The sequence below is a fragment of the Chaetodon trifascialis genome, chromosome 1 (assembly GCF_039877785.1).
Source record: "Chaetodon trifascialis isolate fChaTrf1 chromosome 1, fChaTrf1.hap1, whole genome shotgun sequence".
NCBI lineage: Eukaryota > Metazoa > Chordata > Actinopteri > Chaetodontiformes > Chaetodontidae > Chaetodon > Chaetodon trifascialis.
The window spans coordinates 2994916-3022782 of NC_092056.1; the positions used below are offsets into that span (position 1 = coordinate 2994916).

A 27867-nucleotide genomic window follows, 5' to 3' on the forward strand; every position below is an offset into this window, starting at 1 on the left:
TAAGATCTTTTAGTTTTGGTAGAAGTTTCTCTCTCTGACCTTCAGGACCAATGACTAAGACCTCTGTTTTGTCCTGATTGAGCTGAAGGAAATTTTCTGCCATCCATGACGTGATGTCTAAAATGCAGTTAAAAAGGGCATCAATTGGCAATGTACAGTTGCGTATCATCAGCATAACTATGGAAGCTGATGCCGTGCCTCCCGATGACATCCCCGAGGGGTAGCATGTAAAGATTTAAAAGAGTTGGACCTAAAATTGACCCCTGGGGAACCCCACACTTAATCTCATGGGTTTCTGAGGAATCTAAATTTCCGTACATTTCTAATGCGTATGTGAATATGTGTCATGCAGCGTCTCACTTATGTGATTTTCAAAGGTCGTGTGTCCTCTATAATGAATGCAAAAGGGAAAAAAAGGTAAATACTGTCATTTCTATGCAACAGTGCTGTTAGTTTTCTCATAAGAATATTGGTAGTAGTATTTTTATGGGCAGTAGTATTTTAATAATCTGTACTTAATGTACACATACACAGTTGTTTTTCTCTTCTATATCCTGTTTACTTTGTTTTACTGTGCCACTGTTTTCATGCTTTTTGGAATAAACTGGCTGTAACAATTTTTCCCCAGCGTGGGATCAGTGAAGTCTTAAATCAATAAAAAGTGGTCACAGGAAAATACCTTCATAAGATAGACTTTGCATGCACCAACGTAGTCGAACAGCAGCCCATCAAACGTCCTGTAGTGGCGATCGCCGTAAGCCATGCACATGGATGGACACGGATGAAACACACACTGGAACGTCCCGTGCTGGCAAACACTACAAAGACAGCAAAGCTTCAGCGATTCAGCGTCAACTTGTTCCCACTTAGTGCGAGGAGGGTTTTTTCATCTCTAATGGCCTCCTTTTGTCGGGAGCCTCAGGTTCACTGCAGGCAGAAAAGTGGCCGGTGAATTGTCAAAGGCTGAATCAGCGCTCATTGCGCTATTAGGCTGTCATCTACGTCTTCTTCGCTGGCTATGGCTTGAAGAAGAAATGGAAGGATGGGAGAATGACTGAGATCACTGGGAGAGTGTTTCCTTTCACCAGCTATGAACAGTCTGAAGCTGAGGGAATCAAAGAGTCATTCAAGGGCCCGCTCTGTTGTCCGGGACGTTTTCTGTCCCATGATAACAGAGAATTATGGATATCAGGTGGCCACTTTCGCCGCTCTGACAGTCTCAGGACTCTGTGCTTTCAGGGCAAATCTGACTTTTAAAATTAGAGACGTTGTTGGAGATCAAATCTGAAATCTGACAGATACTGTTGGTGGATAATTGACGAGGGCAATGCAAATTTGTACGCCATGATAAAATGGATGAAGACCCCCTAAAAGAGGGGAGGAAAATTAAAGATCATGTGGGAACACCGGACATTATAGTCTAGATGGAGATTTTATATGTGGCACAGTCTCCACAAATGCATGAACTCACCACTGATGGCAGGGCGAGGTGACTCTGTCGCCGGGGTAATATTCCTTTCCTTTCCATAGACAGGGGCAGGATGCAGGTTCAAAGCACTCGTCTCCGTGTTTCAGCAAACTAGGTTCAAACACAAACATCTTCTTATTGATCTGGAAAATGGAGCTTAGATCAACAAATTCTGGCGATGCACAAATGCTTTTGGGTTTAATTCTGCACCTCCTTAATCTTACTGGAGGCATCCTGCTCAAACATCCATGAGAGAGATGAAATTCCCTTTGCTTGGTTTGTCTGTTAGCATTCACCCTGATGCAATAACAAGATACTGAACTCCTCACAGGTAGATTCTCTACCCAGGGTTGCATCCCGTAGTCTCCTGCTTAACACAAAAGGCCTCAAAGGTGACGTCTTCAAGTTATTTGCTTTGTCTGACCAACAGTTGAAAACCAAAACAAGTGAAACAGCAAATCTTCACATTGAAGAAAGCGTAAAGAACCAGAGAACGTTCAGTTTTTCTTGATAATTGATTCAAACATTTCTACAGATTATCAGAATTGTTGCAGATTAATTTTCTGTTAATCGTCAAATTGAATAATGGACTGTTTGTAGTTAGTTAAGTGACCAGGACACCAGAGGCCACAGTGTGTGTCCAGTCAAGTTTTGGGTAGCTGAAGCTCTGGACTTCCCCACAGAGGAGGAAAATCAGAAACACTGATGTGAGTCATTTCTGTAATGATTATAAGGTCACTGCTCTGTTAGTCACTGACGAATGACCTATTTTGTCATTTAGGTACCAGGACATTTTAGTAAGTGAGACAAAGTTCTGATCAGTGGACCACAGAAGACCGTTCAGTGAAGGTCTGTGATGTAAAGCCAAGAGTAAGAATAAGCTGACTGAATCGTTGAGTCATCAATAGGCCCATAAAACTCAGTACAGTCTAATTTGGAGCAATGTTGGTCATTATTGGAGAACTGTGGGCTAACAGGATGCTATCATGTTATAGCATAATCATCGTTTGGAGCTCCTGTGTTCATCTCTAATCCAGATATGAGGACTGTCCTCTGCCAGGAGAACGACAGAGGCAGAGCCAAAGCAGGTTGGCTTCCAGAGCGGAGCGATGCCAGCAAACATGAGGGGTGGGCGCCCGCGGATGAAAAGCGCTAACACTCGCTAGCTACATGAGAAAACCAGACAATTGGGATTCTCAGCGATAGAGAGAGAAACAGTCTTTGTCTGGTTGCCTCCATTTGCTTTCCACTCTGCGAGACGAAGCTGATAAGTATCTTGTAATATCCAGGGTTGAGCTATATCCACTGGCGAGGCCGCAGACAATGAAGCGACATACTGAATGGTCCTGCCACAAACCTCAGGTTCATCTGAGTAGAGTTACACCCCAGATAAAACGGCGTTAACAGCTTCCTTTATCCGCCCGCCAAGCTGCCGTATCAATTACTCTGATCAAAGATTCCAAAATCATTCATTCTCTCGACCTACAAGCACATTATGAATAAATCCTCGTGAACACAGGCCTCATTTTGAATTTAATTCTATCAGACGATGTAAAGTGACTGAGGGAGATGTAGTTGCATGGAGCGACGACGGCTGAGCAATGGGTTGACTGCGGCCCGCGATGCCTCCGCCGTTGTTCCGGTCGTAAGATGGTGGTCGCTGTTGTTCTTCACGGGATGTGCCGACACATCTGCGCGGCAGAACGTCGCAGCGCTGCAAACCAAAGAGCCTGAGAAACATCAGCAGAACTTATGACAACCGTGACATGTCAGCTGCAGTGGAAAAGGGATCCAGGCAGCCACTCAGTGATAAGCACAACTGATGGTTGGTTAATACTTACAGTAACCTGAACCTATCATACACAAATCAGACATAAGATATAATGATATTTACATGTGTGGTGATATAATGGTCATTGAAATACTCTCATTAAATATTAATGTTTTCACTTTCAGTCCCTTCATTTATCTTTGCATTGGAAATCATCCAGCTTCCTAAGCCGGGGCAAAGTGCCAGCTGGGCTCAAAGCTGGGCACACATCGACCTTTGTGCTCTGTTAAGGCTGAGGACGACGTACTTAATGAGATTTATGCTTAATTGAGGTTTGCCTGAAAGTTCTTCTACTATTTTTTTGATTCTGCCTGTATGAAATAGTTTAAGATACAGTATACTCGCTGGTTTTGCTGCAGCAGCTGTTATCAGCCTCTGTATGTTGACTAACTGTTGATGTTTAAAGAGTCAGCATGGTTCACATCATGTCATGTCATCACCCCCCAGGCTGCATCTTCACTCAGATGTTTTCATCTTTGTTTCGTACTCTATCAGTGCATTTCTGTCTCTAACCCCCACAAACCTCTCCGGGATGGTCTCCAGGCAAACAGCAGGTTTTTATCGTATGGCTGTACGTACGTACGCTCTGTAACCAAAACCACATTCTGGTATGCTGCACGGTCCCGCGTTGCACCTGAGAGTCCAGGTTCACGCGAGTTCAGCTGGTCTAATTGTCAGAATGAGGAAGGAATGAATGGTCGACATTTTGATCATAAACAAAGTGTGCCATTGTGAATGAAAACACAATGGATGCTTCTGTCAGCGCCTCCGCTCATTATTTCCCATTAGAGGTTTTTAAGTCCTGCTGCAGATGAATACCTCGCAGTTGACTTCGAGTTGGGACTATTTTTTTCTCTTCTGTTTTCATGATAATCATCTAAGTGTAGCATGAATATGACAGAAGGAACACCTGCTTATCATCTGCTGTCTGCTTCAGAAAGCAAGATGAGGACATGTGCTGCCTTGTAGGAGGCGAAAAAAGAAAAGAAAAATGTGCTGTTTAAGCCAAGAGGAATACTGAGACTGAGCTCTTGGCTCTATATTTTGTGAGACTGTATTGGTCTTTGGCTCATGTTCACCATCATCCATGAGAATAAATGCTAAAAACATCCATAACATGTTATCTTGCACTACAAATATTTCTCTCTAAAGTGAGCTAAATGTGTGTTGTTTTTTTAAATTGACTTGCTGATTTTCACTTTAAGTTCCACGTTGGAGTTTTGACCATTTGAAGAGCAGTGTTTTTCAGCACAGGCCCAGTTTGGTTTGTGTCGTGCACATGACAAATCCCAGATATTCCTCTGATCAGCGTGGTGGATCACTGCTATGAATATGTTTTAAATCTGCTTTGCAAGTGTTTTATGTGGAAGGATTCAACACATTTGTGAGGTCTCAAGGACGCACTCTGCATTTGGGTTAAAGACCACAGAATCCAGCAGGCACAGGGATCATAAAGAAGAAGTAAAATATTACAAATCCCTGCAAACAGATGAATAATTGCTAGACCAAGCTGCTAATCTGAGCACGCAGACTGACAAACTGTGCTTGAAGATTAAACTTCTTCAGATGTGAACGATGAGGAGGCCCAAAAACGTCAAATGACGGCGGCTCAGTGGTTTGTCACAGATAGAAGATTCTGGATTGGATCCCCAGCCGGGGCAGAGTCTTTCTGTGAGGAGTTTGCATGTTCTCCCCATGTTTCCTCTGGGAGCTCTGGTTTCCCCCACCATCAAAAACATGCAGAATAAATCAGTAATTGTCCTGGCCATGCCCTTGACCGAGGCTCTGGCTCACAGCTGGAGCTGGTCCCTGGGACGGTGCACTGATCCTCAGGGATGGTTAAAAGCAGAGTATGATTGTATGTGACAATAAAGAATCTGCATTCTGCAGAGTTCAGGTCATGTGAAGTTTAATGTGCAGAGATGATTAATTATAAATCCATGTGCACTTTTTTTTTTTTGCAGTTTGCGTGCTCAGTTCATTTATCCATCACCACAGTTTTCTATCATATGAGCACTGGGGGGCGGCTTATGAGAAAACTACCTTTAAAGATACCTGGAATGCATTTTTTTAGATTCTTCCTCCAATAAATACACATAGTCCTGGTCTGATTATAAACCTGATTCTAATTTATTCATATATTATTAATATATTGTCACACCTGCCTAAAACTTTTGCACAGTACTGGATATTCAAGTATGTCGATGTAAAACTGTGAAGTGTCTAAAGATCAGACTCGTGACTGAACCTGTCGGCGGTCGTCGAGGAGCTGAATGAGATCTCTTTGTGTCCACATTTACTGCAAAATTACTTCAAACTATCAGGTAGCAGGAAGGTCGTACCATGACCGGCATTCTGGGATTCATCCCGTGTGAGACTCTCGTCATCGTGAAGGTCAGCCTGCTCAAAGCGGTGAGTATGAACGCATGAATCACGGCCGTGAGGTCAGAGGTGACGCGGTGTCAGAGCGACTGCAGGGTGTCTCCGTACCTGTCCAACCTTTAAACGCTGCTGGACGAATCAGTGAGGACAGAAACTGATGCTATTAATAGACTGAGACTGACATGAGGAAGGAGAAGGTTTATTATATTATACAAGAGGCCATAAATGAATATTTTGGGGTTTTTGGTGCTTGAAGGTTTGTCTTATTTGAGGGGATTTTTGTTAACCTTCCCAGCTTTTCACTGTCAGCTCGTTCAGCTTCTGGCTGAAGGTCAGACGTCCTGAGATTTGAGACCTCGTCCTCTTGTATGAACTTACCTTTCATGTGTGTTATTTTATATGTCATATTATAAGTTATATAAGTGGTTCTTTAGATTAAGGTTAAAACCAATGAAGATGTTTAACAAACACACTGTTTTACTGTTCTGTTGAATCGATTTTTCCTTTAACAGCATCAGAAAACCTTTAGTTTAGTTGTTGTTTGGTGTATTAACGGAGCTGTCAGTCCATCTGAGATTGTCTGTCGTCTGTTTTATTTTATGTGGTGTGACTGTTTGTTGGGCTTTTCGTTACTCGTGTCCTAGAATAAACATTTCAGGGAACCACAGATTGAAGCTAATCCAATCTGACAGTAGACAGAGTTTGTCTTCACATGTACGTTAAGCTGTGTGTGTGTGTGTGTGTGTGTGTGTGTGTGTGTGTGTGTGTGTGTGTGTGTGTGTGTGTGTGTGTGTGTGTGTGTGTGTGTGTGTGTTTTCCATCACGTATTAGGTTTGTTTTATACTTCTCTTGTTGTGTTTATGCTTCTGTCAGTTCTGCATTTAGGAGAAAGAGAAAGCCTAAGAATAGTATTAATTGTATATCAAGTGTGTAAATCCAAAAGCTGCTGCACACTGGGCTTTTGTTGTCAGTCTGCTGTATAATTTGTGCATGAGTGTCATAAGATAGGATATGTTTAAACTGACCCCTGCCTGCGCATTTTGTAATCAGGATGACTCTTGGTTGATGTCACAGAATGAAAGCACTTAACCCTCCTTTCAGGCCGACAGCCAGAGAGGATTACAGTGATCAGATGACTGTAATCTACTCCACGATGTCTGTCCACCTCGCCTGCTGGCTGTAAGGACTTTTGTCTCCTGCAGATGATCTAAGACTGGTCAAAAACATGGCTGCTATCAGCAACTCAGCAGGAGTTTGATTTCTTTAAATCTCAACAAATCTCAGAAAAATTCTTTAAACCATAGTTTCTGACCAACCTGAACAATTTCAACAGAGCTTGCTGAACTATCAAAACTTTTCAAAATAATGGTTTCACTGCTTTTGTTCTGACCTGTTTGTTCAAGAGAAGAACTGAATGAAACTGACAAAATGACAGAAAACTGGCCCAAAACAAGTCTTTTCCACAATCAGTACAGAAGAAAGCTGTAAAATGCTGAGCTAAAACATGACTTTCTGCATTATGCCATTATCCCAGTACCTGGTGACCAGCGTCACCAGGTACTGGGATTTTTTTGATCCTTGACCCAATGCCATCCTCCAGCAGAGGAAGAAGGAGGAGGAGGAGGAGGAGGAGGAGGAGGAGGAGGAGGATTATTCCTGGCCTGTGTGACATTTTTAAAGAGTCTTTAACCAGTCTGCAGCCTGACCCCGGGCTGACCCCGGCTTCAGTGACACAGTCAGCCTGAGACACTCAGAGCTTTAGGTTCCACCAAACCTTCATTTATCAAGAAAAGGTCACACTCTCCTGCAGCATCACGCTGCGTCACCTTCAAACATGAACACGCCTTCATACCCGACAGCTGACCGAGACGAGGAGCTCAGACCACATCAGCAGTTTGAGTTTCTGTAACATTCTTCAAACTGCTGTGAGGACTCACACCAGAAAGCTTCCAGTCAACACGCCTCAGGTCACAAACAATCAACAGAAAACACGTCAGGCCCGACAAATCAGCCTCTGGGCCAGTCGGCCTAAGAATCAGTCAGCCTCTGGGCCAGTCGGCCTCAGGGTTAGTCAGCATCCAGCAGGGCTGCACTATGCGGGAAAATGTGTGATAAATCTGCAGCATACGAGACGTGACAAAGGTTCTCAAAGACATCTGTGGTTGAATGTGCTGCATTGGTGTTTGCATTTTAATCTTCAAGCACAAACTCATTTGTCAACACATCATCTGCACAAAAATGATTAAAGTGGCGCTGATTTAGAACTGCATTTGGATCGAGCTGGAAGGGCATCACTCACCCAGGAGGGCAGGTGCACCCGGCCACGCAGGGCTCATGTGTCGAGCAGGTGAGGTTGAGCAGGTAGGATTCACAGGTGCGCTCGCAGGCCACGCCCATTCCCGGCAGGAGGCCATCGTCCCCCTCTGAGCAGTTCTGATAGAGCTGACCGGGTGGACACAACCTGTCTGTAAGAGGAGGAGAAGAAGACGAGTTCTTCTCAGTTCAGAGCGCCTTCAGGAAACAACGTGAGACTAACGAGTTCCAGCATTTATCTCTGCCACACTTCATCCATTTCCTTTATTTCTTCCTCTTCCACCTCATTCCTGCTGCGTTTTGACTGCTTTTATTTTTTCCATGCTTATGTTCATTTCCATGATTGCTCTTAGTCATGATGTAAGACTGAGAGAGAAGGAGGATAACAGCGTTCTGGTTCAACCGTCCTCACTCCCAGCTCGTCACACACAGACACTGAGACCCCTTTGGTGTCACTTTCTAAGGCACCGGTACCTCCGGCTTTCCTTCAACATGCAGGGTAATCTGACGGACCGAGCCCTGCCTGCTGCACGATCATCCACATTAATGCGACATGTTGAACGAAGCATCAGCTGAAGAAATAACTAAAGTCACGTACCGCTCTCTGCTGTTTGGGACACCAGTTTACCGCTCAGACAGAGTCTGCAGGGGGACACAGAGAAGACAGGCTGATGATGATGATGGTGATGATACATGATGAAGATCAATACACAAACTATATGGGAGGTTAATGCATTAATAAACATTAAATTAAATACAAAGATTTCTTAAAGACAAGTTGCAGTTTCTGCTCTTTTGTTGTTTTTCTTAAAGTTTTCTGTTTATTTCACATTTGGAAATATTTGTTTTCATTATTCTTTCTGCCCCGCGCCGCCTGGAAAGACTGACAGAAGAAAACTGTCAGCATATTAGTACTAGTGTTGTTCATATCATAAGTAATGTCATTCTGTGGAGTGTAAGAGATACTGCAGCTCCTCGGGGAGCTGAGTCAGGTCACAGTAAATATTCTGAATGAGGTCCAGTTAAAAAATGGAGCAGCACTTTGTCTGCCGGGCTGGGTTGTGACTGACAGGAGTCATTGTCAGCGTCACTAAAGAAACAGGAGGAAATCTGACCGACAACAACAACCAGAAACCTTAGACAGCTTTGTCTCCAGTGTTCAGCTCGTAGCTTCTCCTCCACAGTGACGGATCATCTGGACTAACTCCAGCTGTTTTAAAGGCGCTTCTTTAATCATCATCACTAATTAACACTGAGGTCTGGAAAACGTGGGAGTGATTGGAGGGTTAAGATGAGAGGATCTTACTGAACACCTGCTGACGTCATGATCACATCTCCCGGTTCATAGTCTACTCCGAGGAAACTGCAGGGACACTCGCTCCTGAAAGAGCAGCAGACAAAGACAAACACAGAAGAGCGGCTCAGATCTCTGACGCAAATATGTGACATGGAGATAAAACGTCAGCATGAATGTTACGGGAGCACATCAGGCTTTGGGTGAAGTGAACCAGACACCACTCAGTTGGTTCATTAATGTGTAAAGAATTATGTTAAAGAGGGCTTTGTGTTACCTTAAACAGAGCATTACAGGTAAGTGGATAGGGGACAGATAAGCAGGCTTTAGGAGGCGAACTCAGCGCTCAGGGTGCCGCATCCACAACTAAACCTTCTTCAAAAAACTTTGACAAAGTGTTAATTATGAAAACATCCTAAACTCACGGTGGATCTACGTCGTGTAAATGTGTTTAGCAGAGGCTGAGAGCATTGTAACATATAGCCCAGCGCCACACATCGGCCTCTGTACTACAAATTCTTTCTCACTGGTTATCAGATATCTGTGTCGTCCCCAGCCCGAGCGGGGATGAAAGGGGGGTTTCACGGAGAATTCCTTGATGTAACCCTATCACATGGTAAGTAAGGCACTGCGCTGCGCTAGGATGTAAAAAACTGGGACATTTAAGAGGATTTAAGCTGCATGTCTTCTAGGGTAGAGCAGGCTGAAAGGGGGAGCACAATTACTGAGGTCTGCAGGAGAGATACAAGGCTTTCCACTTAAAGGCTGACCTAAACTTCACAGCAGATACAAATATCACTTTGAGAGCATTTGTTTGGTGGAGGGACTCCAGCCCGTTAGCTGTTTAAGGGGCTTCACAACATCGCAGCAGGCAGAGCTGCTCTGAAACAACCAGGACACTGACTTCCTCCTGAAGTTAACACTAAAATAAGAGCAAGGATGTAAAAATGAGTCCTGTTACAGTGATAACTACTGCATCTTTCTTTTTGTGTTACAGGCTGATTGAGGTTTTTGCTGTCTTGATTGGAGACCCCGCCCTCTCAGCCTTACCTGTGCACGCAGGTGTGTGTTCGATGGTTGTAGAAGGAGCCCAGAGGGCAGACGCAGCCCTCCTCACAATCCTCCCCGCAGTGCTGCGGGACGGAGAGGGCGGAGCAGCGGCGTTGGCAGGACGACACACAGGTGCCGTACTGCATGGTGGCAGGACAGGTGACCGCTGCAGAGAGAGACAGCGTTAAACTTTTTCACATGTGCAGTGTTACTCCCCAACAGCAGAAGTCCATGAGCGTCATCTCCTCCATTTCGTTTTAATTTCAGCCTCAGTGGAGTTGAAGGCATGCCGATTTCGTGCTAGTGCTCCCAAATCCCAAATGTTTCTGCTCTGAAGCTCAACTGCGAGCATCGTCACAGAGCTGGAAGCAAAGTCCAGAGGTAACATGATTGGCCGATCAGATTTCCAGGATGGCATCCTGTGGTTCTGCGCCTTCCTTCAACACTTCATTATAATTCATTCATAAATTCAGCTGAGGGAGGTGAGTCCTGGGACAAACCAGCCTCTTCCACCTGTACGCAGAATGTGTCAGCATGCTGGAATGTGAACGTGTGCTCACCACAATCGGGGATCTGCGATCGAAAGTCAATGATGATGGAGAATCTGCGGCAGTGGTGAGCGTAGTGGGCCAGCGCGGAGCAGAGGCAAGGTGTCCCGCACTTACAGGTGTCTGAGCGACACTGCTGATGGAAGGACGTGGGGCTGAGGTACTCATGGCAGGCAGAGAACAGATCCTGGTTCAGTACGTCACACATTTCTGAGGCGTAGGCCACTGAGCAGAGTCACACACAGAAACACTTTAAGAAATGGCAGAAATTCATCAGGACAACAGCACGAAATATACAAATGATGAGTGCAAAACCCACATTTACTCTGACCTTTACCTCAGAATGAGTCAGCTATTCAAACACATCTACGTAAATCCACGAGTCTGCAGAGAGAGGTTTACTGTGAAGCAGCTAAAGGGAAAGAGAAACTGACCGGCCTGCTGGTGTGTGTCGCAGGGGTCGAGCTGAGGCGTGCTCAGAGTGGGCGAACAGGCTGACGACACTCTCCAGGCGTTTCCAAACAGCTGAGGAGTGTTTTCTATCATACCTGACGGAGATCTGCAGGTAAGCAAGAGCATAGATTCAATACTAGCTAGAAAGCAGCTAGCTCGTTTTCTGATGCTGGGACGAGCATCCAGTGTCGCTACCATCGAGTCTCAGGGTTGTACTAAGCCCAGCGTAACGCTCCCATTGATGCTGCAGGTTCCAATGTTAGCAGAGTAAAGGTAACCACGCTGACAGGTGGTGCTACAGCACAGCGTCTTAACATTAAAGGGACAGTTCACACCAAAATCACAATACACATTGGCTGTCTTATCTAAAATGTAATGCACCTAGATGGCTCTCGGCTTTTGTTGCGCAAAGTAGCAAAAGTTGCTGCGTAAAAAGTTTTTTTAGTAGTATGTACCAGTGAGATTGCAGATTGCAACCAACTCAGTATCCCTCACCCCACCCTACACTACGGTGGCCACAAAAAACCTGAAAGACACTTTCTACAGCTGTTGTTTGGTTTGTCCATTCTGGGCTATTGTAGAAACATGGTGGACTGTGAGGAGGAAATTTGAAATTTAGTTTTGACGTGTGAGCAGCCTCGTCTGCAGTCTGCTGGCTACGTCCTGCAGACGAGCAGAAGAAAGGAGCGACCACTGTTTCTGAGTTTCTGAGAGACCCTCCTGTTCGTTTTAGCCCATTTTTATTCATTAAAACAGGTGCCAATCAAAAATGTGGCTTTGAGGCCACTAAAACTAAAACAACATTTTAGAAACACAGTAGATGTTCATGCTTAACAACAAAAATGAGGACAAAATATAAAATAGTACAATATACGTCTTTTCTGGAGAGCTGGAGGAAAAGGGAATTCCAGTTTTCCTTCTAGTAGCATTCGACCAGTTGAGTCCCAACTGTGATGTATATCCATTTACAGCTGTTAGACAACATCCGCCCTTTATGGCCAGCCATTACGATACGGTACAGTGCAGCCCCTATTCCGCTAACAGTAAATTCCTTGTTGAAGTGGCGTGTCCAGTTGGGCGCTCATCTGGCCCGCCTTAAAGAGCTGATCAGAGAGCGAGGCTTTTGATGCCGAGCCGCCGAGCCAGTGTGCATTACAGGGAGAGAGTGTGAGAGAGGGAGCACTTCAACATCACCTCCCTCTCTGCCTCTGAAACAGGAGCACGCTCTGTCTTTGTATCATCGGAGGGGGAGCTAACGGAGAGCGCGGGAGGGGTCAAAGGTCAGCCGGCGCACACTTACAGGAAGTCATCTTGAATGTTGCCGTTGAAGGTGCCGCAGAGGCCCACCGTGTCGTCCTTCCACGGCTCCTCGGCCTGCAGGTAGAGGCGAAACTCCTTCCAGCTGTACTGCAGGCGCAGGCCGAACGCCGTCTTCACCTGGAGGAACATGGACGACAGCTCTTGGATGTGGAATACGTCTGCGGGAGAAGTGGGACATTTAGGCTTAGTGGACATTAATTTAAGCACGTATACACTCACTGCTGCGTGAACAACGTGTCCTGTTATGTTTTAAAGCCAAAATTGTTCACATCCATTTTCAGAAGCTGCCAATCTTCTTCTTTCCTGCCTTTCGTTGGTGCATTGCTACGTCTCCGGCACGTTACCGCCAGCAGTTGACCAGTGTGATGTCAGCAGGATATATATCATATCAGCCATGTTCTCACACCCGAATCACATGACACAAACAAAACTCCACATGATACATCTAAAGAGTGAAAATCTTGTTTCTGCTGACCTCCAGTGGTTTCAGCTTTTCACCTGCACTGCACTGCAGTGCACCATGACGGTCAGCATGGTGTCAGGGACGCTTAAAGTCACAGGAGGGGGGGCTGAGAGGAGGGCAGCCTATATAACAATGTCATACTATATGACGGTATTTACTGTGCAACGGTAGAAATGTGTTCACCAGTAGAGTTTTGGTAATACAGTTTCCTTCGCAGGAACGTTCCCTTAAGCCGTATTTACACACTGCAGCAGCTGCTCTATGCTCTTTTCTGTCTGCCTATATATAAAACACAATATAAAGACAGTCATCATTATGGATGAGCGCTCCTCCTCCTGCACGTCCTACCCAGGCACCGTCCCTCGCCTAAACCAAATGGACAATTTCCACCAAGTGAGAAGACGTCTGACAAATGTGCTACATGTGTGAAAGGACAACTCTGGACTTGATTCTGTGGACATTGTCCAGAGTTCATTTAAGTAAACAGCTTTAATGTCTCTGCTACATTTTCAGGGTCGGCGGCGGCATGTAGCAGTCCAGCTGCAACGCAAGGTCACAAGATTTGTTTTGAAAGAAAGTTAGTTTGATTGGTTATTATTGTTGTAAGTCTTGTCTCGTGTGATGCAGTTGTTGGGTTAGGGTTTGTTTGTATGGAAGTTCCAATAACAATTATCAGATGATTGATTGATTGGTAATACTATTAAATGGAGTCCTGAATGCATAGTGCTGTCAGTGTTGTTTTTATTCCTTAAGGTGCCAAAATATTGGATAACTTTCACACAGTTAATCATAGAATAAACAAAAGGCTGTTGACTCATCAACAGAACACTACAGTCATGAAAACACTGGTGCGAAAATGGAGTGATACTCAGAGAGAAGGCGTTTTGTGCAACACAAGTATTGGGAAATTTTCTGTTCAATAGCACAGCTGTCATTCAATCCGTCCCTGCCGTGACCCTCAGAGCGCTGAAAGAAGCCGGGAGCTGGATGTGAACAATGTCGGGAGGTGACAAAAGACGAGGGAGTTACCGTCAGAGTACGGCAGGGAGATGCGGTACTGTCCGGCCATGAAGACCTCTCCAACGTGGCTCAGTGTAATCTCTGTTCTTGGATCCTCGTCAATAACCAGGTTAACTGATTGGATGCAGGCCCCATCCAAATTCTGCAATTGAGACAAGATGGCTTGATAAAGCATGCTGGCATCGTCCCAAACAGCAGCGATCCAGATACACAACAGGACACAATGAGGGTGAGATAATGGAAGAAGAAAACAAGAAGGGGAAAGAGCAAAAACTGTTGTACTCTCAAATCAAATCACTCACAATGAGCTGTGTGTCTTCATTTGTTTGGCTGTTTGCTAGTCTGCAATTGTGGAAAAGTATAAATGAATAAAATAAAATGTAAATCCATTAAATTTAAATTTGAAATTAAAGTCATTCCTTTGAAAGGGCCAAGACACACTAGTGGCCCCTAGAGGCTGCAATGTGTATTACAACACACAACACAAAAGTGACTGAATTCTTCAGGTGTGTTCAGACAGAAACGATTTGTGTTTATCTGCCTTTAGCAGCCGATGTACTCGACCAACTGTTCAGACGTTAGCTGGCTGGCTCTCTGGCAGTGGGCAGCTAGCATCGGCCTGTGGGAGCGTGTCCAGGTGTCTCACCAGAAACTCTTTGTGTTATTTCCCTCAAGACCTTCTCCTTTCTCCTCTCGTCTTTGTACATTTATGAAGAGGATAAATAAAGCCCTGGGATACACACAGTGTTTTGGATCAAGCTGAAACACTTTCAGTTTATACGAATGCATCTTTGCATCAGTTTTCTCCCCCCGGTCACATTTGTGGCTACTCGCATCATATATCATTATATCACAATATAATTTTGATATATTGTGCACCAAGCAAAGGCAAAAGCAGAGTGACGTCACCTCCTGCAAAACCTCCTGCATCACACTCAGACCACAAAAACACAAGGAACTGTTTTAATGTTGTTTCAAACATTGGAGAGACAATGAAATGCGATCCAGGAAGGGTCATGATGAACCAATGCAGAGGTCTCATTGAAATGAATAAGGGGACTGTTGTTTTTCATGTAGTGCTAATATCTGTGGGAACAGTGTTGCAACCCCAATCAAGTTGACCAGATCTTAACCACATGACATGACAGGAACTCTGCATTTTGAGGAATGATCATATGGACGACTTTGGAGGACAATGACAACTGTCGCTCAACCGTCCAGCAGCAAGTCTAACACTAACCGGTGGACACGCTGACATCCAAAAAGTCTGACAATGCATCATATTGTATAATAAAACCTGCTGCAAGTGTCACAAAATGTTAATACGCAGAGAAATTAGAACTACTTTAAAACTGTCCTTCAGTACTTTACTAAAAGTATTGTCAGTTACTCTGCCGCTCTGATATTTTTAAAGTCTGCTGACAGTAAGCGATCTGCCTCTATGAATCGTCTCTTTCATAAGTGGCAGAGCCCCATGGCCGAGGTTTGAGCCGCCCCCTCCTCCTTCTACTCTTCCCATCATTCACCTCCTGTTTTCGCATAACCTTCTCTCTGTCCAAGTCCCCCACCCCTCCAGCGCCTCTCTTCACCTCCCTCCTCACTACAAAGCCGTCCACAGCTCTGTCAGTCAGGCCAGATAAGGTAATCCTGTTCAGTTGGCTGTTAGAGGTCTCGGGCCTCTGCTCTGATGAGTGGGACATCTCATATCTCGCCTCCTCCCCTCCATCGCCCCCTGCTTGCTGAGCAGCTCAAAGGCTGCTGGGAAATTGCAGGCTTGGAGTGGGGGGAGAGGAGAAGAAGCTCTCAGTCTTTTGTTGCTTTTCATGTTCATTATCTGCCACGTTTTGATGGAGACGTTTCCTCGAGGCTTTCGTTTCGGCATGGCTCTGGGTCAAAAATGACCTGGGCTCAGCAGGGATTAATGAGCGCTTAAATTATGATATGATCTACATGACAGACAGACCGCGTAAAGCTGTAAGCTGAGAAGCAGAAGTGTTTGAGCGCAGAGGCTGAAGAGGGAGAAGTGTCCAAGCGATGAAGAGACGTTTGTCTCAAAATGTGGAAAAATTGTCACAACTGAACAAGAAGGATTTTTGAAAACTAAAATGAAGATGACGCAGATTAAACGTAACTCACGGCTCCACACGGGGCGTTCTGGATGGTGACGGTGAACTTCCCTGAGTTGCGGCTTTTGGCGAGGACGTACTGACATGTTGCAGGGAAGGTGTAGATCCGCCCGTCAAAGGATTGAAAATACATGTCGCCGGTCACAGAGCACTCGCCTGGAGACACAGTCAGACATTTCTCACATACTTCCTTCATTCTTCTGTGGACGCTTTCGACACCTTGCTCAAGAGCACTTCAACAGCATGTTTTTCCATGATCTCTGAATAGGAAGCTTCCTCTGGGTAACAGGGGAGCTTTCTCCCTTCTTGTTCCCAAATCAAGAGGCCTTGCTTTGCTCTCTAACTAGGATGTTTCCTTTTCCCTCGTTCCTTACCAGGAAGCTTCCTTTTTTCTTGCCAAAACTGCGACACTTCAGCCCTCTTTACTGTTTTATTTCCTGTTTTACTTTTGCTCTCTCCTGAAAATACCATCCTTCATTGCTTATCTAGAAAGCATCCTCTGTCTAAACCATCTCTTTCGCTGCCCATTATTGCAATGCTTTCTCCTTCCTCCTCTGCCTCCCTTGCCCTTTTATTATGACTTTCTGAAATTAAACACCTCCTCCTTACTTGCCTTTCTCCCTAACTAGAAAACATTTCCTTTCCTTTGGTTTTTCCTCTCTAGTTCCTCAAGTAGGAAACTTCCTCCTCTCTTGAGTCCTAACTACAGGACTTTATATACACAGAGTACAGGAGCTGATTTGTTGAGAGCATCTTTGGATTGTGATAAAATAATCACCTCCCATCACATGAACGAACCTGCAGTACAGTTTGAGTAAAAACTGAACCACCCACTGAGGGAAGGCACAAACCTGGGCAGCTGTATTCGGTGCAGTTCCACAGTCCACCCACACATGTGCTGAAACAGAAAGCAGAGACGTCCACAGGTGGGGAACATTAAAGGCTGAGCTAATCAGCAGGATCACTGACAGAAACTGGACACACTGAGGCCAGGTGGTCAGATCTGAGAAGATTAAAAGGACTGATTGCGGTCTGCAGGACAATATCCTGTTTATTATTATTATGACATGTAATGCAACATGGTCTCACATGTGTCCACGGAGGGTTCATTTAAGATGGAAACGGTGTGAAAGATGTTATTAATAGATGCTATTTGAATAGGATGAACCTGGATCTCCTCACTGTTTTACACGTTTGAATTTTCAGTATTTGAACAGCTCAATCAAAGCTGGGAGTGGATTCTTATGGGAGGCGGGAGAGAGATTAAAGATGCTCACCAGTTGTTGCATTCCTCCTGCAGCGTCTGCCCAGTTGGATAAAACATGCCGTGGTACTCACAGGGACAGTCAGAGGGCGTCACACAGCCTCCGTCCTCAAAGATCAGACCTGAGGAGAGACAGCAGAGACAGAGACAGATATACATACAGAAAATTATTGCTTCACAACATCTGGAGCTGAAGACATCAGAGTACAGAAAAGACAAAAGATGCTCCCCTGTTAATAAAAGATTAATCATTTATAGAGAGGGAATATGGTTTAACTGGTGATATATTTTAAGATCAGAAGATGAGACAAACTTGCAGGAAGTCTTTTCAGAACAATAGACACTACAGTAGATTTCACAGAAAATCACCATCTGGACAGTAGCATCCGTCCAGGCAGGCCAGCTTGCTGTCAATGCAAGTTCGCTCCAGGTTGCAGGACGCCGGGCAGCAGCTGATGCATTCCCTGTGCTGCAGACCAGGGGAACACTGCTTCGCTGGGCGCAAAAATTAAACACAACATAGAGTCAAAAAGTGTAAAAACTGCAGCCTTAAAACACTTCTTAGGCTGTGCCTCTCTCACAATAAGTGAAGCGGGATAGATAGATAGCCGTTTGTGTGTGTTAACTACAAAATTAAATCATGTAGCCTGATAGATAACCTGAGACAGTAAACAGATGTGCTGCACTTGACTTTAGCAACAGTAAGCTAACAGTCATGTAAGCTAGGCTACAGCAGTGCACATCTGGTGGCTAAAAATCATTACGTGGGTTTCCAGGTGCCACTGAAGGTCCTGAAACAAAGTACTGTCATTACCTATTAAAATTTTTTCCACATAAAATCAAGTTCTAATAACTTTGCTGAATCTGATCTTAGCAGTTAACAGTTATAGCAACAGTTCTCTAGCTAACATCAAGTAGGTTAAACACAACTGATCAATAAAAAATACAAAAAACAAAATAATTTTACTAAATATTGACTTTTTTTATTTTTATTTTTTTTACATAAAATGGACTAAAATGTACTCAGTAATTTGAACTCCTGTGCCCACTACATAATCGCTGATCCACTAGCTACCTGCTAACAGCTAATTGTTAGCTAATAGGCAACAACAATACAAACATTTGATTTCTAAATAATTTTAGTGGGTCTCCACACACCACCGAAAGAACATTTTGACTATTTCTACACAGACAAACATGTTCAAGTTTGTGTTATTCGCTGTTTAATTTCAAGCCCAATGCCCTCCAGCTAGCCTCTGTTGCATTTTCTGTCAGTTAGCTAACTGTGCTGCAGTTGACCTTACAGTTATCTTATGGTTCTTTACGTACACACTACAACAGGAAGCTATACATATCTGATCATTTCAAATACTTTATTAGTAATTTATTAAATATTGACAATTTTTTACATAAAATGGATTCAAAATGTGCTCACTAACTGAACTCCTTTGCCCACTACGTAGTCTCCGATGCACTAGCTACCTGCTGCAGGTGACTTTAGCAACGGCTAATGATTAATTTGAAGGCAATGACAATACAAACATCTGATTTAAAAAAAAAAAGTCATTTTAGAGAGTCTTTTCGCACCACCGAAAGAAACACATTTAGACAATTTTTACACAGAGCTTACGGTTCTTTACGTACGCAAGACAGAGTGCGACACATAGCTAATCGGTTTAAATTGGTTTGGTTTGTAATGTGATTATATATTGACCATTTCTACATTAAATATATTACGAGAATGAACTGAGCGTAAAATTCAGCTGCTGTAGAATTTGGTTGAACTGAAACGTGCAGCTTATTGGACCTCTGTGGCAAAAACACCAGGAAAAAAAAACGCACCACAGTGAGGAATGTGCTGCCTCCAGTTGTGCAGTGGGTGGTCGGCGTGGGCGCAGGCCCGGGCATACTCGCTGAACACCTGGCATACCACATCACCGTTGGGACCCGACCTTCAACAGAGTAACAAACAGAGAAGGACTATTTGAGTGGAGCCAGGAGAGGAGTGGCCATAAAGCTCGGTATGATGAACCAATCACATAACTACCCACCAGCTGTGTCTCCATCATGGGGAAAACTGGACAATTGTCTGTTAATGAGTGAATCTTCCAACTAGCCTTTAATGGAAAGGTGGCGCTGAAGGTATGGCTGTATCAGTTATGAACTCAGGCAAAGGTGAATTTGCTTAAGAGCTCAGCAATTCGTCTTGTCTTACTACTCTATGCTCCAAAATCACTCTTGAGTTCATTGTAACAGACTGCCAGAGCTAATGCTACTCACAGAAGGAGGGCACGTTCAGGATCATTGACCTGAGCCACCAGAAAAACGCAAATGAGAGAGCTGTGAGCGGACTTTTAAACCAGAAGGTGACAAAAGGATGCAGGATCTAGGAAGCTTTGAGCATTGCTGTCTGCCAAAAATCACCAAAGCCAGAAATGACCAGACGTTGTCAGAAAAGTAGAAATGCAGAAAGAGAAGGTTATATGAAAAAGAAGGACTGAAATAACATTGGACAGGAGTTAGACATGTGAGATGGCCTCAGATTGGTATCATTCATTCTGCTGTAATTAAGACAAGGGAGTGACATTCATCAGATGGACATCTGAAGTGAGAATTCTCACAATTAACCCATAAATCTGGTGACAGCCTGACCTTTTATCAAAGGCCATCATCAGGACAAAACATATCTCAACAGGCAGATGTGAACCTGGTGGTCTTACATGCAGAGGTCGTTGGAGCAGCTGGCCATGTAGGACAGCGGGCTGACAAACTCGTGGCAGCTCTGAAACGGTGGATCCAGCAGCATTGCACACACCTCCTCCACTTTCTGCAGCCACAAAGCACAGTTTTTCACTCATCATCCAAAATTCACGATCACGAAAGAGCAATTTTGTGTTGTATTTGCTGTTTATGTCTGCAGCAACCTTCAGTTTCTATCAGACACCTTACCAACAAGACATGGGCGTCCACTGCGGCACAGGGTGAAGGGAAGTCCGAAGGCACTGTGGGACATCGGGCCTCGTGTGGCTCCACCTCCACCCAGCTATTCCCAAACATTTCGACGTCATGAGTCAGCACACCTGACAGAGGGAGAAACCGTCTCAAAACAGGCCTGCTGTGCTGAAATTAGTTATTTTTCAAGGCATTTTATATGTTTTTAGTTTGATTTTCTATCATTCAGGCAGCCAATGGTTTCAGGTCATTTCAGTGCTTGAGATTCAGCTTCACAGGATCAATCTTTTCTTAGTGTTTGTCTTCTGCTTTTGATTGTCTGATCACTAACATCAGCTCATTACTGTGGCTGATTGTTCTGCTTCCCGCTTTGATCCAAATAAGCTCATTTCTGTCATCTTACCGACTATTTGTGGACTGCAGGCGTTCCATTTCCATTTTTTTGTTAATGAGGTAAAATGTGTGCCTGAACACATCCTCAGATGGTTGGATTGGTCAGATTTCAGTCTCTCTGGATGTGACCAGGATCTGTGTGTGGTTAAGTGCTGATAATAATCTGATCCACCGAGATGAAGGTTGAGGAGGTCTTAAAACGAGCTGAGCTGCTCTCACGACCCACAGTCAGATTTCACCATTGATAACTTGGATAAGTGACTTGCTGCAAAACTCAAGTACAGTGCAAGTACTCTGACAGCTTTAATTATGAGTTACTTTACAAATTAAGAGTTTTTCTATACAAAAGTCGACTTAGTTGATTGACAGAGAATTAAACAGCAACTATTTTGACAATCGTTTAACTTATTTCTTACAAGCAAAAAAAAAAATTGATGGTTCCAGCTTCACAAACACGATGATTTTCTGATTTTCCTCAGTTTATGTTGATATTACGAAGGTTTTACTTTGGGCTCTGGGTCTTTTTCAGATTTTTACAAAGCAAACAATAAATCAGTTAATGGAGAAAATAGTCTCTAGTTGCAGTCCTATAAAAATGTCTCAAAGCGAGCTGCACTTCAATCGTCTACAACAGTAAAATCCTGCTTTTACATGAATACATGACTCACAATAATCTAATTATAGTATAAAATAGTTTAGCCGTCACATGGGACATTTTTCTGCATTGACTACTTTTACTTTTAATAATTGAAGTCCATTTTTATGATCATACTTTGATACTTTTACTTGAATACATGTTCAGTGACATTTGAGCAAGACATTTGCTTGCACTGGAGTATTTTTACAATGTGGTAAAAGTACTTTTATTTAAATATATGATGTAAATACTGCCTCCACCACTGATCATTGAAATACTGTAATGACTGTGTAACCCCTAGAGGGCTTTCACTACTAACGCTGCCATCTAGACTGTAAATCACTGCTCGCTGTTTGCTCGCTGCGTTGACATCGCAGACAAAACGATCTTTAAAATCTTTACCGTAACTCGTCTTCAGGTCATCCTGGACATCGGCGTTGAAGTTCCCACACATGCCGCAGGTTCTGCCCACAAACTCTGGGCTGAGTTTGATGTAGACGGAGCCGCTGCGTCCCTCCCAGGCCAACGTGAAGCCGTGCTGCTGTGTCACCAGAACGTACTGCGAGATCTGCTCCAGCTGCAGGTCGTGGATGTGATGAGGCAGCTGCAAACTGAATGCAGAGACAGTGAATGCAACCTGAGAAATACCTGAAAAGAGTTTTTTCTCCTATCTCACGATGATCTGTTGTGTCTTGTGTGCTGACCTTTGGCCTTTGAAAGTCACGTTGGTGGCGTGCAGCCGAACCTCACCCTCCCACGGGAGGAAGAGGCTGACAGATCGCTGGCAGGTGTAGGGGGCGGAGCTACAGGCCGGGTCATTGTGGACCTGCAAACAGCAAGATGCAACGTGGAAACCAAGCATGCATCTGTTCATCAATAAGCAGTTTGTGTTGAAAACCGTTGTGTTCACACCGGGACTACAGCATGTGATTTTTTTTTCAGCTGATCCTTACTCATAAATAATCACACAAATGTCACTTTGTTAGGAGCTAGTTTGAAAACAGTTAGCTGGAAAAAGAAAATTAAGCCTGTTTTGTCCTCTCAGTATATCTATATTTTTCTGATTGCCAATAAAAGACATGAAAAGACCAAAACCAACAACAAATGTGTTTACCAACAAGTACTGTGTCTATCTTCTTCCTCTGAGCCACTGACCTCCATTGAAAACACATCAGTGAGCCTCACTGTTGTTCCTTCATCACCATGAACACACACACTGTAGTTTATTCTGACTCAGTCCCACACACACCGTCCTCCTGCCACAAATACTCAGAGCACCAAATGTGGATTCATCCGCTGCTGAAAATAGTCCCCAACAAATGCCCTATTTCCTCCTGTTTGAGTAACTTTTTGCTCAAAACCCCAGCATCCAGCTGTTTTAGGGAATTATTTATCATTTTAAGAAAGGAGCACGGTCAGTTCTGTGGTCCGCAGGATGACCATCAGATGATACACCAGCTACAGCACAAATGAAGAAGACCAGAAATAATTTGAAGAAGAAGAAATCAGAGACAAGATTTTTAGCTCTGGCTCTCCACAGAAGACGATTAAACCCTGAAACTTGACCCTAAAAGTAACACACACACACACACACACACACACACACACACACACACACACACACACACACACACACACACACACACACACCTCAGGTTGGCATTCCTGAGGTGTTTGTCTACTTCAAAAGAAAATGTCATCTCACCTCCCTCTAACATGTTCTGGTCATTAATTTGCAGCTTTGCTGTTTTATATTTTCTCTTTAATTGTAAAATTCTCATTATAGTTAATATCGGTATTAATGTGCGGTTTTCATGTTCCCTGTTAGGTTTGGTTTTCCCATATACAGATACAGTATCTGCTGCCTTTTCAGGGGAACAAAGTCCCGGTCTGTTGCAGATGCTTCCAAGGCATAGTGGGTAATTGCAGTATTTAATGGTAATTGACTCTAATAACCAGATAGCTTTCACTAATCTTCAGAGCAAATCTTTTCCTCAGGCTGAGACTGAACCTCGCAGAAGTCAGAAAGGAGAGTGTGTTTCGGAGTCGGACGCCGCTGAGTCCAACCTTTCCTCGACTGGGAGCGGGCGTCAGACCGAAACCTTCTGGGCAGCCTGTAGTCGGGAGGATTTATTTCGTTCCCGGGGCGGCTGAGTCGGAACTAACCTGGACGACAACGCTGGCCTGGGTGGTTTCCTCACAGTCGCGCAGCAGAGTGTACGTACATCGACCGGGGAAGTAGTAGTAGAGGCCGTCGAAGGTCTCGAAGTTGTACTGACCCCACGTCCTGCACGTCATCTCCCGCTCAAAGCCAGGATTTGGAACTGAGCAGATAAATTGGTGGAGAAAAGAAATGATTGCGAAAGGATTTCCCATCACTTAAGTCAGTCTAAAGAGGAAAACATTTTGGAAATCCAGTTTTATCATCTTTGCTTCACACAGAAGAAATTAACAAAGTATTTGTGTCTTAACAAAGGGTTTTCACCTTCACCCTTCATGACAAACTGTCTCTTTTCAAATTTTAGCTATTGAAGTGCAGCAGAAGCTAATAGAGGCTAAAAAGCTAGAATTCTTAATGTAGCAATATTGTTAATAAAGGTATTTGGCCTCTGAAACAAGACAAAATAAAGCAGATTACAGATGCAGAAAATGACAATGAAGTTGTTTTGTCCTGGAGAAAGATGAAATGACCTCAGCCTGCTGGCAGTTTTTGGCCTCTTTTACAAGAATACAATTTCAGAACTTAATATCATGGACCAAAACACATGGCAATAAAAATTAATAAGAGTTAAACTGCATCAATTATGTAAACAAACAAACCGACTTTTGAAAACTCAGATTTGGCCTAATGATAAGTCCCAAAAGTAAGCAAGAGTGAGTAATGTATTTTTTCCCTTTATAATAAACATCAGTGATGACTTCAGTATGATAAAAAGCGATAAATTAAAAATGAGATAAGACTTTATTAATTACCCGTAGGGGAAATTAGGATGTTACAGGCAGCAGCAGTAGTAGAAAGTAATACAAACAAGGGGGGATATTAAAAATAATACTGCTAATGGGGAAAAAATTGAAAAAAATTGAAAAAATTGAAATTAAATAATAGAAATACTTTATTCATATCATTTAATTTCATTTCATTCCATCACCACCAACCAAGTGAAAGCTTTTACTCAGTTTTAATTTCATGTTGTGACAATAACCCCTAACATTGTTGTTCACGTAATCTTTTATCATTTAAACTGACTTCAGTGGGCTCTAACAGGAAGAAGGTCAGGTGTGTGGTTTACCTGTCTGACACCTGTGTCCAGTGGCCTGGTACAAGCTGCAGTCACATGACTCCGACTGACCGCACAGTCCTCCGTTCAGGCAGGGAAACACACACGGCTCTGCTAATCAAACAAACAATTACTCTGCTGCGCGTCAGATAAGATGCAGTCATTTTCAGGTTGTTTCACCTGAATGTGACCTGATAAAGGTTTGCTGAGTGGAAGATGGTGTGTGACAGTGTGCAGGATTTCTGGTTTCTAATCATTTGATATTTCACAGGTTAAAAAGGGAAGAAAGAATAGATAAGATAATATGTTTATGGAGTAAAAACACTGTTTTGTGTTCAATAAAATTCATCTCAGTCGCCTTAAAATTGTCTTCTTTTCTGCACCATCACTAAGAGCCACTGAAGCAGATCGCTCACTTTGAGCATCTGCAGCTGTGACTTTAAGGAGAAGTCGCCATCTGCAAGCAGTCAAATGTCCCAGTCACTGAACGCACCACCAAACACCAAATGATGGCTCCCCATCCTGTAGTAACACCATCTGCTCAGTGGGCTTACAGCTTGTCTGCCCAGTCAGCCACGTCCCACCCGAGCACAGGTAACATGCAGGGGTTTGTGGGGGGAGCGGGGAATCAGACAAAAGCTATTTTCCTTCTGTTCACTGTGTGCGAGGGAGGTAAAACAGAGGGCTCGCTTGTCACTTTGGCTCTCTTTAGTCAGAACAGCTGTCAGGTCTGCAAGGCTTTACACCAAAGACAGAAAGAGATAAACCAGCTAAAGCAGTGAGTGTTTTCAGGATTCATTCGTCTGCTACTGTTCAGTGCAGCCAAATACGCTCATACAAGATGATCCTGCAGCACATAATTTAGACCAAACATTAGCAGGTGTGCTGCATATGTGTCAGGGTGAGGATGTCACATGGTGGGTTTCATATTGTTCCACTGGTGGAAACTGGCTTTTGCATCCCGTCTCAGATCAACAATTCTTCTCTTATCTTTATTCGCAATCTTAAGAAATTAACTTATTTACTTTTTTGCACAGAGTTAGATAGAGTTAGATCCACTAGGTGTGAACCTGGAGTCGGGATGCTATTAGCTTAGCTTAGCATAAAAACAGTGGAAGCAGGGAGAAACAGCAGCTCGCCTGGTTTTGTCCAAAGCTCAAAATATGTCTAGAAACATTTTAAAGATCACAAATTAAAACATCATGTCTTGTTTATTTACTTGTGCGCAAACTGGGATAAAAATGTGCTTTTATAACCAGAGTTGCCTGCTGTGAGTATTTTTTGGTGACCAGCAGAAATGAGTGCAGTGACAATACAACCACAAATTGATGTTTTAACATTTCAATTGGTCTAAAAATTAGAAAAATGACACGTGTTTATAAGCTTTAGCTCTGTTGGTAAGAATATTTTTGCCTCTTTGGACAGAGGCAGGCTAGCTAGCTAGCTGTTTTCATCTGGTTCCTGTCCCTAAATAATGCTAAGCTAATAGCTCCGTGGTACCACAGACATGACAGTGGCATCTCTCTGTTCATCTAAGTCTCAGCGAGGAAGCAAATATGCTTATTTTCACAAAAATGTGTAGAATTAAAACAAAAGGGACAATATTATTGGATGCTATATAAAAGAGGTGTGACCTCATGATTGACAGCTCATGTGTGCTCGCTATTGGGTCAGGCAGGTGAATGGGCAGGACCAATCACTACTGCACACTATTACTCATCACCCATGTGAACCCTCATAAACCTACCTTGAACCCTCCGAAGCGATGACTTCAGAGCTTCCTTCGCCTGCCTGGTGAGCAGGGAAATATTAACTGGACGCTCATCTGCTGAAAAGGCTCCGCTGACTGTGTTTCCTGGTAACAGTGAACCAGGTGGTGATTGGTTTGATGGTACTGGGCTGGTCGGGGATTGGTCAGATGGTATTGAATTTGATTGGTTATGTGAGGATAAGATGGATGGTACATGGAGTGATGTTTCTGAGCTGTTTATAGATTGATTAGCTACTATTAAAGCAGCTGGTGAATGATTAGAAGATGCTGACATGAGCGATGACTGGACTGATGTTTTTGAGCTGGCTTTTAGTTGGCTCACTGGCATTTGGCTGGATGCTGATTGGCTAGATTTTGTAGTTCTGGCTTCTGAATGGTCAGACTGACCTGCTGGCACTGTGTGTGTTGTTGATTGGCTGGGTTTTCCTGCACTAGCTGGTGATTGGCTTGGTGGCACCTTCTTAAGTGGTGATTGGCTGACTGTTTTTGTTGTGCCTAATGATTTTCTGGCTGATGCTGTGCTTATTGGTGATTGGCTGGGTGGTGTTATTCTGCTTGGTGATTGGCTAGGGAGTCCTTTCTTTGTTGAAGATTGAACAGATGGAACTGTACTGCCTAGCGATTGGCTAGCTGGTGTTGTGCTGCTTGATGATTGGCTGGATATTGCTGTGCTAGTTGATGTTGGGCTGGGTGGTGTTGTGCTGCCTGGTGATTGGCTGGGTGGTGTTGTGCTGCCTGGTGATTGGCTGGGTGGTGTTGTGCTGTCTGGTGATTGGCTGGCTGGTGTTGTGCTGCCTGGTGATTGGCTGGGTGGTGTTGTGCTGTCTGGTGATTGACTGGCTGGTGTTGTGCTGCGTGGTGATTGGCTGGGTGGTGTTGTGCTGTCTGGTGATTGGCTGGCTGGTGTTGTGCTGCGTGGTAATTGGCTGGGTGGTGTTGTGCTGTCTGGTGATTGGCTGGCTGGTGTTGTGCTGTCTGGTGATTGACTGGATGATGTTGTGCTGCCTGGTGATTGGCTGGATGACACTGTTCTCGATGGTGTTTGACTAGATGTTGTTGTGGTTGCAGATGATTGGTCAGAGCTGAGGGTCCATGAGGAGGTCGCCGTCCTCTCTGTGCTGGAGGACGTCAGGTTGGACACAGCGGTCCAGCTGACCAGTGAATGACTGGAGGAAGACGTGTTGGTTTCTAACACAGCAGCTGCTGTCTGGAGGTCCTTCAAGGAGAGAAACTGAATCAGCAGGTATTTCATGCAACAGTTGCAACCATTCAATCATAAAGCCATAATCTGATCCGGCCTAGCA

The 27867-nt window shown here is 44.0% G+C and overlaps 1 protein-coding gene across 1 annotated transcript in view; it reads right to left on the reverse strand.

The window, feature by feature from the left end:
• Positions 1-24012, reverse strand: part of otog (otogelin) — a 45110-nt gene extending 21098 nt beyond the window's left edge. Inside the window, exons 1-21 of the mRNA XM_070962225.1 lie at positions 24000-24012; positions 23681-23838; positions 22219-22340; positions 21917-22125; positions 20482-20612; positions 20253-20359; positions 19375-19484; positions 17902-18027; positions 17546-17654; positions 17120-17166; positions 16279-16424; positions 14152-14284; positions 12640-12817; positions 11321-11445; positions 10899-11111; positions 10339-10504; positions 9301-9375; positions 8593-8636; positions 7981-8146; positions 1472-1579; positions 680-818 (exon numbers count right to left, since the gene is read on the reverse strand). Coding sequence (XP_070818326.1) covers positions 680-818; positions 1472-1579; positions 7981-8146; positions 8593-8636; positions 9301-9375; positions 10339-10504; positions 10899-11111; positions 11321-11445; positions 12640-12817; positions 14152-14284; positions 16279-16424; positions 17120-17166; positions 17546-17654; positions 17902-18027; positions 19375-19484; positions 20253-20359; positions 20482-20612; positions 21917-22125; positions 22219-22340; positions 23681-23838; positions 24000-24012 — 2625 coding nt within the window. The remainder of the gene's footprint in view (positions 1-679; positions 819-1471; positions 1580-7980; positions 8147-8592; positions 8637-9300; positions 9376-10338; positions 10505-10898; positions 11112-11320; positions 11446-12639; positions 12818-14151; positions 14285-16278; positions 16425-17119; positions 17167-17545; positions 17655-17901; positions 18028-19374; positions 19485-20252; positions 20360-20481; positions 20613-21916; positions 22126-22218; positions 22341-23680; positions 23839-23999) is intronic.
• Between the last annotated feature and the right edge of the window lie 3855 nt (positions 24013-27867).